General features: G+C 40.3%; 1 protein-coding gene across 4 annotated transcripts in view; it reads right to left on the bottom strand.

Moving 5' to 3' along the window:
- Positions 1-254: 254 nt before the first annotated feature.
- Positions 255-12,289, bottom strand: part of UGGT2 (UDP-glucose glycoprotein glucosyltransferase 2) — a 148,627-nt gene continuing 136,592 nt past the window's right edge. For 2 of the 4 annotated variants that reach the window (XM_070380811.1, XM_005904446.3), the window contains exons 37-39: positions 11,573-11,689; positions 7,423-7,549; positions 3,461-4,713 (exon numbers count right to left, since the gene is read on the bottom strand). In XM_070380811.1, coding sequence (XP_070236912.1) covers positions 4,691-4,713; positions 7,423-7,549; positions 11,573-11,689 — 267 coding nt within the window. In that variant the 3' untranslated portion in view covers positions 3,461-4,690. Of the gene's footprint in view, positions 366-1,258; positions 1,618-3,460; positions 4,714-7,422; positions 7,550-11,572; positions 11,690-12,289 lie in introns of those variants that run through there. The other 2 variants (XR_011466363.1, XR_011466362.1) reach the window with 2 other exon arrangements.

Genomic DNA, 12,289 nt, shown 5'->3' with positions numbered 1-12,289 from the left:
CCTCCTGCCTTCACACCCAAAGCAGGGTTTCGTGATCTATAAAGAAAAAAAAGTCACTTTAATCTTAAGGTACATAGGTCACACCCTAGAAACCTGCAAACCTCTACCCACAAAGTCGATCCTTTCTTGGGATCAAGAGATCAGCAGCAGAAGAGATGCACATTCATCTGTCACTACCTTATACTAGGGTTCAGTTTCTAATGAGGAGGCGTCCAGGGCTTCCCTGGTGGCTCATTGGTAAAGAATCCACCTACCGATGCAGGAGATAAGGGTTCGATCCCTGGTCAGGGAAGATTCCACATGGCAAGAAGCAACTAAGTCCGTGTGCTGCAACTCCTGAAGCCCTTGCACCCTAGAACCTGTGCCTGCAACAAGAGAACCCACCACAGTGAGAAACCCACGCACTGCAGCTAGAGAGTAGCCCCTGCTTGCCACAACTAGAGAAAAAGCCTGTGCGGCAACGAAGACCCAGCACAGCCAAAAATAAAAAGGCATCCAGCTGACAACTCCGAGGTTGCGGTCTTGTTCAGAACACGTTTCCAACCTTCACTAGGGTCCGTCTACTGGGAGAAGTGCCTCTGATTTAGCTGTTCCAGGGACCGAGCTGCCAGATTTGAAGGCCACTAGCAAAGCGAGTTCCAAGGTCTTCCTGAGGAAGCTGGAGTTATACGTTGTTAAAAAGCACGAGGAAGAAAGCACTGCTTGCAGCATTTCTTAGGGGATTTAAGTTTGTGTTCTTTGCATGCTTCCCTGCTATTCCAGGAGATTTCTATAAGCATAGTGTCTCATTTGTATGTGTGTGTGTATCTGTGTGAAGAGTTTTTTTTTTTTTTTTTAAAAGACTGGTCTTCCTAAACGGATGTGATTTTTCTCTCTGGTGTGAAAGAGTCTTTAAAGATGGCAAAGGATAACTCTTCTAACAACCTTTCACCATCATTACAGTTTTTTAGGGTTTTATTGATACTCCTTCCTATATACCACCTGTTGCAATGTTGTATTTCCTGTAGTGTTTATGCTTTTGTTACCTCAGGTTACAAACACCTCTTAAAAGTGGAAAGACTTCATTCCACAGTTGTACAGTTTTAGGGCAAACAAACTAGCTTCTCTTCCTCCTGGTGGGTCCACACGCAGGGAGCGCCTGTACCATATGGTCTTAGGCCGGGGAAGTTTGTTTTGGACACTGTGCAATGAAAAATGGCATCTTCAGATCCCATATAAGTCTATCTGTTCTTATCCAAGAGCTCTTCCCCAATAATAGTAAGGACAGATGTTATGAATAAACGTAATATTAGGAAACATGCTGGCATAAAAATACCCCCCGAGAGATTCTGGATTAACACCAAGGAGTGTGAGAGTGCTTCACTGCACGTCAGGAAAAAGTCACCAAGCCTCTCCACGTGCTTTACAACCCCCACCGTGTGACCTTGTGCGCCAGGCTCCAGCCCCCCACACCCATCTTCCTTGTCCTCAAAGGAAGAAACCTACCTCCACGCTGGCTCTGCCTGGCTTGCACTTCCTCCTCCTGCACGTTGCATCCAGTGTCACTTCTGCGGGCCTTCTGATGCTTTCCCTTTCCAGCATTTTCATTTGAATATTTAATGCCACTTACACTTGTAACTTCAAAAGGACATGTCAACTGTTACACAACAGGTCATTAAAAATCTGCTGGGTTTGTGCAGGTTAGGAAGACCTAGATTACTGGCCTTTGAACAAAACTGGAAACATTTTTCTGGTAGAAGCAGACCGTGGGAACACAAAGTGAAGTCTATACACCAGTGGTAGGTCTGTTGACTTTTGTATAAAAGTGAGTTTGAGCACAATGCTCTGAGGCTAGACACCACTGTATGGTCAGTTATGTCTACTTCACAATTCATCCTACTCAAGACTGGCACCAAGATTACTCCTTCTCTAGCTCTGCCCCCAGTTTTAAATTGAACATTAGGTTTACCTGAGGCCGTTTCCATTCAAACATTTGGGTTTTGAACCAGTCTTTTAGAATTTAAGGATGAAAAGTTATCCAGATTTTAAGCAAAACCTTTGATTTTAAAGTGAAACCACATAGTACAACTACTGAAGCCCGTGCTCCCTAGAGCCTGTGCTCCCCAAGAGAAGCCCCGACAAGGAGAAGCCCAAGCATATAGAGAGTAGCCCCCACTTGCCACAACTAGAGAAAGCCTACACACAGCATCAAAGACCCCGCACAGCCAGAAATAAATTTTTTAAAAAAGTGAAATCACATCAAACAGGATACAAACCTTATACAGTTGGGCAGGATCACATGACTAAAGTAAAAAACTTAAATGCAAGTAATTATGAACTGTAGGGGACAAGGTATTCTCCAAATCTGAAGTCTATAATCAAAGTTGTTAACAGCAGGTTCTAAGTAGAGACCTCACTCTAGAATTTCTCAGGAACTAGAATTTTACATTTGATACTGGGCTAATAAACTGCAAAGATAATGGGAACAGCTGTCCCATTATCTAACACTTCAAGACTCATTTTTTGAGTGGCTACAGGGTGGGCTGGGTGCCCCTAACCATGTGCTGCCATCACAAAGTTGCCTGCATTTTGAACGTGGATCAATCCGAGTCCTGGTCCTTTGTGCCTCAACTCCTTAACTGCCACCAAAAGTAAGATCTTAACAGATCAATTGATTCTTTGGAAGAGGGTGGTTGCTGTTTAGTTGCTAAGTTGTATTCAACTCTTTGTGGCCCCACAGACTGTAGCCCGCCAGGCTCCTCTGTCCGTGGGATTCTCAAGGCAAGAATACTAGAGTGCATTGCTGTTTGCTTCTCCAGGGGATCTTCCCAACCCAGGGATTGAACCCAGGTCTCCTGCATTGGCAGGTGGATTTTTTACTGCTGAGCCACCAGGGAAGCCCCTTGGAAGAGGGTGGACCCCCTTACTACTGAACAGAAATGGGCAAGAGGGGCTGGGTAGTGACAGATTTTGTGGCACACTTACCACTTGCTCTGTGAACCAGGGATCTGAGACAGATGTCAGAGCCCCTCAATGAATAGTCCTTTCTGTTCTAGGGGGAAGTTAAATGCTACTATCTTCTTTGCTGCTGAATCTCAGAGATTCTCTTAGCCATGCTTTAGTGACTGAAGACAGTCTGACTTGACATACACGTGTTGCCTTGAACGCTATTCATCTGGGTTTCTGACACCTCTCCTGGGCAGTAGCAACTGCATGTTTGGTTGTGTCCCAGGGGCTGGGCCTGGCCCATAGAAGCAACCATTTCTATGGGCAGCTCCCATTTGTATCAAACTACATATTCATACAGAAAAGTCCAATTTTATCTGTAACTCCAGGCTGATGGCCTGTGGTGCTTCCTGGAAGTATTCTATTCTCTCCTTCAAGGAGCTACATTGTTCCCTGTACTTGAGCACTCCCATTTCATCACAGAAAAACCCAAACAAGTAACCAGGGAGGGACGTGGTTACTGGAAAAGGGAGTGAGGTCTTGTGATCTCTTATCAGGAAGAAGGAAGCTGCGAGGAGCTGAGCAGTTATTTTCAAATGTTATGGGCTGTTATCCAATAGAGAAGGGTAGATTTGTTCAGAAGGGTTCAGAGAAACAAGCATAGACCCGTGGTAGACAGCTTCTGGCTCACCATGGAACTCTGCATAGAACTGTCCAAAGACAGAGCAGTCCGGCTCTAGGAGCAGACAGTTCCATATGGCCCTGGAAGCTTCCAGGATGGCATGAGGCTCCACCTGGCAGGGCCTTGGAAGCGGGGCTGACACACTGGCTGGAGGCTAAACTCTATTAACTGTTCCTCAAACCTCACTTATCAACAGGGTCATCCGGAACAATCATGATTTCCCACACTCACCTCAGCCCCAGTGAATCAGCTTCTTCAGAGGACAGGGTCCAAAATGACACAGGTCTTCTCCTGTCCCAAGATCCTATGATTCTAGAGTAGCTGGACAGTTTTTTTGAACATTTACTATTCCTATTCATCTAATATAAAAGAGAAAAGCTGTTTATATTCTTAACTTAGTTTCTATAAAACTAACCAGTTCTTTTTTAAAAAGAATACATACATATCCCATAAGCCCGCGAATATAATTTTATAAAAATAAAAATTAGAACCAGTTAAAAAAAATATAGGATTAAAACATCATATGGTTTAAGATAAATAAGTGGTTACAGTGTGGCACTACTTTCATTTTAAAACAAATAGTTAAGGTACAAATGGGCTTAATTTTTAAAAATACTATTCAGAGATAACCATACGTCCTTCTTTCTCAGAAGAAAAAAAACACAAAATAGGTCTCTCAAATTTAAATGCATCTTTTGAATAAAGAAATATATAAATAAATACTGCTGGAATATTCAAAGATGTAGATGGTTTGATAAATCTCCATGAGGACCAGCTAGTCAGATATGTTCAACCTGGTTATCTGGCAAAATTATCACTTTAACTGAAGAAAACCCAGTGTTTTATGCAATCAGGAAAGAGGAACCATCTAATTTTAAACACTCAATGGTCATTTCTTACAATATATAACTTAAGTTTATTCAATACATTAAATACATGTTACTTTTAAATAATATAATTTAAATCCAAGAATATGTCACTGATCTTAATGAAACTTTGACAAGTCTTGGAAGTAGTTCCACATTTCCCCAGCAGGTGGCAGATTTCTTGTCATACTTTCTCATCTTCTTACACAAGCCAGTGCTAGAGTTCATCATGTGTCAAAACTGTAGGAGAGGAAAGTATATTTAGCTCTTGAAATCTTAAATATCAAATTAGTTAAACCTCACTGAGGCATGAATTAACATAAAGTGTAGGTGCTCACCGAGGATCTTCCTGTTTGTTAGTTTAGTACCTACTCGCTTCATTAAGTGACAGTGAGAACAGCTCTTTGTACATTATATCTATTGTTGTGTGTTTAAATCGCTCAGTTGTGTCTGACTCTTTGTGACCCTGTGGACTGTAGCCCGCCAGGCTCCTCTGTCCATGGGGATTCTCCAGGAAAGAATACTGGAGATGGTTGCTATGCCCTCCTCCAGGGGATCTTCCCGACCCAGGGATCGAACCCAGGTCAGCCGCATTGCAGGCTGATTCTTTACCAACTGAGCCACCAGGGAAGCCCATGGCATCGATCATATGGGAGCATAACTACTTGCCCTTTTACCCACCTACAAGTGAGCTCCCATGAGTCTATTAGAACAATACTTTATTTATCTTTGTTATCTCCAAGACCTAGCACCCTGATGGTGAAAAATAGATTTCTCAGCAGGTACAAAGTATGCCGTCATTAATGTAATGGAACAACAAAAAGCAGAAGACATATGTGGTCTTTGTCTAAGATGAGCGGGCAGAGCATTCAAACGCGGGAAAAAATACTATATAACTGTGAGAATCAAAGTCAATACCAGTGAAGACTTAAGAGTTCAAAATGTTTTTTTCTCCTGCATCAATGCGCTACACATACTAATGGATTTAAGACACGTGAGAATTCAAAATGATATTTTCCAGGCAGAAATTAACTAAAACACAATTTAAACGGATCCTGTTCCACAATTCCAAATGGCAGACTTTCTCTCTCTCTTCACTAAATTCCACTGGAATTATGCAATCGATCAGTCCTCTATTGTTGGACAGATTCTATTTCATTATTAAAGACAATGTTGTGACAAACATACACACACACACATTTTTGTTTAAATGTAAGTTTCTGATGAACTCATGGATCAAATGGCATGTATTTGAATTTTTATGTATATTACAAAATTTACTTAATTTATACAGCTACTATATGTATGTATATACATGCTTACTTGTCAATACTCTTGCTAGTGCTGGATATTGTTAATCCTTTAACTCTTTCCAATTTGATAAGAGAAACATTTCATCTCAATGTTTCATGCATTTATATTTTATTGTGAGGTAATTATGTGAGTTTTCTTTTCCTCTTTCCTTTTTTAGTTTCTTTTCTTCTCTCCCTCCATCCTGTCTTATCTTTCTCTCCCTTTGAAAACAGTTATGCCACTTACATAATAATCTTTCTCCTGAACTGAAATGGCACCTTTATATTATTAGATTATTAAAAATACTCAGGTGTGTTTAAAATACTGAACTTCTTCAATAGCACACATTGATTTTGTTAAGGAAAACAGAGTCAATATAAAACACAATTTCATGCTTATGTGAGGAAATTCAGCCTCCCTAAAAAGTAAAGTTGAGGACAATAAGAATTATATTCTGAACTACTGGAAAGAATTATGATGAGGATTAATTAGTCTCACCGGTGAAAGTCTTTAACATACTGACTGGAACACAACAGCAGCTCAACACTACTTTTATTAATTTTTTTAAGTTTTATATTTTTAATTTTTTATATTTTATTTTTAAACTTTACAGTATTGTATTCGTTTTACCATATTATCAACATGAATCCGCCACAGGTATACACGCGCTCCCCATCCTGAACCCTCCTCCCTCCTCCTTCCTCCCTCCCCGTACCATCCCTCTGGGTCATCCCAGTGCACCAGCCCCAAGCATCCAGTATCATGCATCGAACCTGGACTGGCGACTCGTTTCATATATGATATTATACATGTTTCAGTGCCATTCTCCCTAATCATCCCACCCTCTCCCTCTCCCACAGAGTCCAAAAGACTGTTCTATACATCAGTGACTCTTTTGCTGTCTAGTATACAGGGTTATTGTTACCATCTTTTTAAATTCCATATATATGCATTAGTATACTGTATTGGTGTTTTTCTTTCTGGCTAATACTACTTTTAAAAAAGAGCAAAGAACAATAGAGACAGGTACTGACCAGGAAAGGGAATCATGAAGGAATCAAGAAGCTGATATCAGCTTTAAAAGAATATCCAACACACATTTACTGGTGTTAAGGGTTTATGTAGGGTGATAAAATGCTAAGGTAATTTCAGTTTTTTAAATCTAAGAAATGGAAACTAATTCAAACCATCCTCTGGTCTGTGATAAAGGCTATTGGAATAAGGAACCAGCTTCCTATGAGGAAACATACTGTGTGTGTCACTAATTAAGGAGACAGGAGGAAATACTCTATTTGGCTGTGTAAGGCTTTTATTAAACTTCGGGGCTTGGATTTTCATATTTAGGAAATTCAGTGTATCTTAGAGTGTTTCTTTTACTTTTTTTTTTTTTAACCTCTATCTTAGGTCAGGAGACTAATACTATGCTGCTTATCTATGTGATGATATGAAGCTATATCCATAGGGGAATAGATTCTCTATCCATGTTTTAAATTTGTGAACTTAGTCCACACAAAAAGAAAATCTGTAACCATGTCACAGACTTTGGTAAAGAAATTCTGACGTAATCATTTGATAACCATTAAGAAATGATTTTGTAATTATTCTAATTTCACTTAGTGCAACATGTGGTTCATACACAACTGCAGAACAACTCACCTGCATTTTTCTTCTTGTTCTCAAGGTGATTTAACAGTTGCCGTATCTCAGTATCATACTCCACCCATTCTGGGACAATCCTGGCAGCAGCTTTTAGTTTAGGTTCTTTTGTTTTGGGGTTATTGCACTGAAAATATAAATATTAGAATTAGTTTAATAGAGAAAGGATCAACTGAAATGACAAATTGCAGTTTATGTAAGCAGTGTTTAATGCAAACACTCAATCAGAAGTTTAAACAAAAATTTGAAGATTTTCTGATGGTTCATAAGAAGTCTGTCAAACAATTCTATAAAATATTTGGACAAAGAAGCCAATTATATGACCATTCTGTAAAAGAGCACAGCAGACTATATTAATAAATATTTTCTTGCCTTTTCTTTGGACTAAAACCTGGTTTTACATAGTTTTTTTTTCATACATAGAACTAATTGTCAGCCTTTAGAAATGTCTCGAGTTTCTTTGGCAAAAGCGTTTGTCCTCTTTCCTATGCCTCTGTTTTGATTAGCAGCTGTGGTATTAAAATCAGTTAACTGGAATTCATTTGGCAAAATACTGATAGTTGTGAAATTCAGAGTAGCCTATAAATCTCCATGCCTTAAGAATATTTAAGTAGTCTGTTTAAGAGGCACAGTGGAAAAACAATGGACAGGGATCCTCGATCCTCATGGTTCCAATTCTTACTAGCAGTTAGACTTGGACAGTCCCACTTAAACTAGTAGGGAGACCTGTAAACATCACCAAACTGTGTGTGTGCGTATGTGGGCACCAGTGGCAGAACCTGTCTTTTCATTGGCAAACGAGGAAATTAGAACAAGGTTATCCCCAAGGTTCCTCTAATACTTGATCAATTTTAATTAGCAATTGGTTCTACTATGAAGATTCTTGGGAAATTAAGTTTAAAAGGCAAAAAGCAAAGGCAGAGTTTAAGGAGGGTCTGACTCTGGATGTATGTGAAGATACAGCTGACAGTGCTAGTGGGCTGGATGTGAACTGTGAGAAAGAGAGGCATCAAATATGACTCCAGTGTCTTTGGCTTGAGGAATGTAAAGAAAGGTTACAGGAGGAGCACAAACTTCACAGAGCCACACAGGCATCCGTCTGCTCTTCACAAAGCACACTAATAGAGCACGTGTCCTGAAGCTTACTTCTATGTGGCACTTTCTCATGGTAGCCCCAACCTGCTTCATCTTTCATGCCTTATGGGAAAGCTTATTTATGACCCATAAGCCTGGTATCTTAATCCTTTCCTCACCAAATATTTCCAGTTCATTGCATTGTGGATTTTTTCCTACAGTAATGTATTTCTGAAGTAAGTGGGTAACAGGAACTTCTCTGTACAAATTAACTTCACAGATAATGTGTTCTATAAACAAGATAACGGATTTTCTAACTGTGTCAGAAACAAAAAACAAAGTACTATTCTTTCCTTAGCTTATGCTACAATTGTCGATTCTTTACCTGCTAAGCCATTGGGAAGCATAATCTCTATCAGCAGTGCTTCAAGGGGGCAATCATGTCCCACAGGGGAGCTGCGGCCAGGTCTGGAGGTACTTGATGGTTATAACTGGGGGCTGGGGGGCGCTATCGCCATCTAGTGGGTAGAGACCAGGGATGCTGCTAAACATCCTATAATGCACAAGTTGGCCCTCACAACAGAGAACTATAGTTCCTAAGGTCAATAATGCTTTTTCCTCTCCGTTAGGCCATTTCCTGATTTTCCTTTTTAACCTTTCCCCTAAGATGACCAAAAACAGCATGTTCTTTTTTATTTTAAATGTTTCTGTCGAAGAGATGATGTTGTCCACCAAAATCTATGCCACCCATCCATTTTCTCAGTAGACCTACTGCTAGGAAGTGGCTGCCCATCCAGGAATGATGATCCTCAGCTCTTTTTATAACTGGATGTAGACACACAACCAACTGCCACCACAGGGCCAAGGTCTTTAGGATCAGGATGCATCCTCCACCCTTTCTTCTTACCCTCCAGATCAACACTACCCAACAGATATATGATGGAAGCCACAAATGCAGTTTTACATTTTCAAACAGCCAAATTTAAAAAATGTAAAAGGAACAGGTGGAATAAATTTTAACACTGTATTTCCAAAATGTTATCTAGTCAAAATGTAATCAATATAAAAATTAGTAATGAGATATTTTTACATTTTTATTGAGTCTTCAAAATCTGATGTGTTTTATACCTTAGAGCAAACCTCAATTTAGACTGGCAACATTTTAAGTACTTTATGGCTGCCTGTGGGAAGTGGCTGCTATACTGGATGGATCGGCTTCAGATGGACACAGATGATGACAGGACCCTGGAGGATGAAGAAGTCCCAGGATGGATGGAGATTGGTCCCTGAGTCATGATGTACAGGGAAGCCACTCACTGACAGGACACCCACTTGGGCCTGGGTGTACGTGAAACCACAGAAATTTGGGCATTTGCTAGAGTAGCTCATGTTAATTTAAGTACTAAAAATCCCAAGGAGACTTATGTCAACTAACGGATGAGTCACATTCTTATGTGACACAACCTTAACACGGTAATGTCCTTATCCACTCTTTAGAAATTTCCCTTGTTTTTTTCCTGACCGATGACCACTTGTTTCTGCTACATTCTATCACCTATGATTGCAATCTAATTATATTTTGGCATGCTACTTTCTATACATATCTGGTAAAACATCCCTTTATTTTGTTATCCAGTCTTATTTTGTTAAAAACTATGAGGTCTAAAATTTTGACAGTTTGTTCTTCAAAGAAGATCTTGTGTACAAGAAGATCTTGTACACAATTATTCTAAACTTATATCACCACAGAAAAATATGGTCAGGAAAAAAATGATAGTATCTTGTACTACTAGAGAAAATATACAGTACTGGAATATAATGTCTACATATGGACAAGAAATCAACTAGTTTAAAATATTTCATGTCTAGATTTAAACTGTGTAGCATAAACTGCTTACAATGAAAATCTAAGAAAAAAATTTCTCAAAAATAATGAATAAAAAGACGTATAGGATAATTTAAGTATTGCCAGAGAAGGCAATGGCACCCCACTCCAGTACTCTTGCCTGGAAAATCCCATGGATGGAGGAGCCTGGTAGGCTATAGTCCATGGAGTCGCTGAGTCAGGCATGACTGAGTGACTTCACTTTCACATTCATGCATTGGAGAAGGAAATGGCAACCCACTCCAGTGTTCTTGCCTGGAGAGTCCCAGGGATGGCAGAGCTGGTGGGCTGCCGTCTATGGGGTCGCACAGAGTCGGACATGACTGAAGCGAGTTAGCAGTAGCAGCAGCAAGTAGCTGGAATTATTCTGGCTGTCTTTATTTGGGGAAATTATTGGCATAAGAACTAAACTGATGATATGTTAAGATGATAACTCATCATATGTTTAGTTTATGACATTTCAGCCAGTTGATGGCCTTTCTTTGAAAAGGCCTTGCGCAGAAAAGAACGCAGCAGGCTGCTATTAACACAGAGGCTGCTATTCTGAGAGGCCTGTGCTTACAAGGCTGGCCCTTGGCTGGCTTCTGGGAACTTGGGTTTCAGGCGTGTTCCCAGCATTCCCTGATAAGAACAGTTCACTGTGCCTAAACTGTGCAAACTTGTAATTTATGCTGACCACCTGCCTTTTTTCTAGATATGGGGAATTTTGGCACGTGCCAGGCTGAGGGGTTGCTTACATGACCAGCTCCCAATAAGAATTTGGGCACTGGCTTTCTGGTAAGCTTCCCTGATAGACCACATTTCACACATGGTGGTGTACTTCTTGGAGCTTAAGGAATGAGGGTTGTCCCAGGTAACTTCACAGGGAGAGGACTCTTGGAGGCTTGGATCTGGTTTTCTCTGAACTTCACCCCATGCGCCTTTTCCTTCTGCTGATTTCACTTTGTATTCTCTCACTGTAATATTTCCATAGCCATGAAATATTCTGAGTCCTAAGAGTCCTCTTATCAAATCATCAAACCTGGGGTGGTCTTGGGAGCCCCTGATACAGCCCTATACCTGCCAACGTAGGTAAATAAAACAGTAAATTACAGACTGAGCCACAGGGTGCCATGCCATTTGTAAAACAGAAAATACTTCTATTGGAACATTTTCATATCTGCTTATACAAAGGAAAATGCAAACACTCACCAGATCAATTGTTTTGGCTCTTTTCTTGGATTCATCATCACACCAGGTTTCACACCACAACCATTCTTGGGGAAGAGACTTGATGGCAACTTGGTAAATCATATTATTGGGAAGATCCTATTAGAAAAAGAATGATTTCAACACAGAGGAATTTCAATTAGAGTGGAAGAAGTTGAAGCTGTCATTTAGATTATAAATGGATTCTATAAAACATACCCAAATCTGAGATATGGTCATATTTTTAAGCTTTAAATACTTAATTTGACCCAATGGTCTCATATCGTGAATGAACCTGTGCACTGGGAGGAAGCACACACCTGCTCTGGACTTTACTCCTGCACTGCGGGTGAAGAGGGGGGCCCAGAACCCACCTTTGCAATTCCCTTTCTACTTCCAACTGCCTTGAAACACCAGGATTAATCACTTACACCGTATCTTACTGGTTATGTGGTCACCACCACACTCTCCAGATTCTGAGGTGACTTTTCAGTTCCCTATCAGGAAACTTCTGCACACTCACAGCTTTCTAAGCAAAGACTGCTGGTACCTGGGTAAAAGGATGTTTAAATGGCAAATGAACCTATTAAGTTAAAGACAGATCTCTGGAGACATCAAGAGACCCTTTTCGCAGAGGTATCTGTTTATACGTCAAGGGTTGTAGAGCCCGTCCCTATGTGTCCCCAGAGAGTATCTGTTTGCATTCCGGAGCAAAGGGCA

The sequence above is a fragment of the Bos mutus genome, chromosome 12, assembly GCF_027580195.1.
Source record: "Bos mutus isolate GX-2022 chromosome 12, NWIPB_WYAK_1.1, whole genome shotgun sequence".
Classification (NCBI taxonomy): Eukaryota; Metazoa; Chordata; class Mammalia; order Artiodactyla; family Bovidae; genus Bos; species Bos mutus.
Note: the sequence above shows the minus strand (reverse complement) of the source record. Positions and strands in the feature narration are given on the sequence as shown.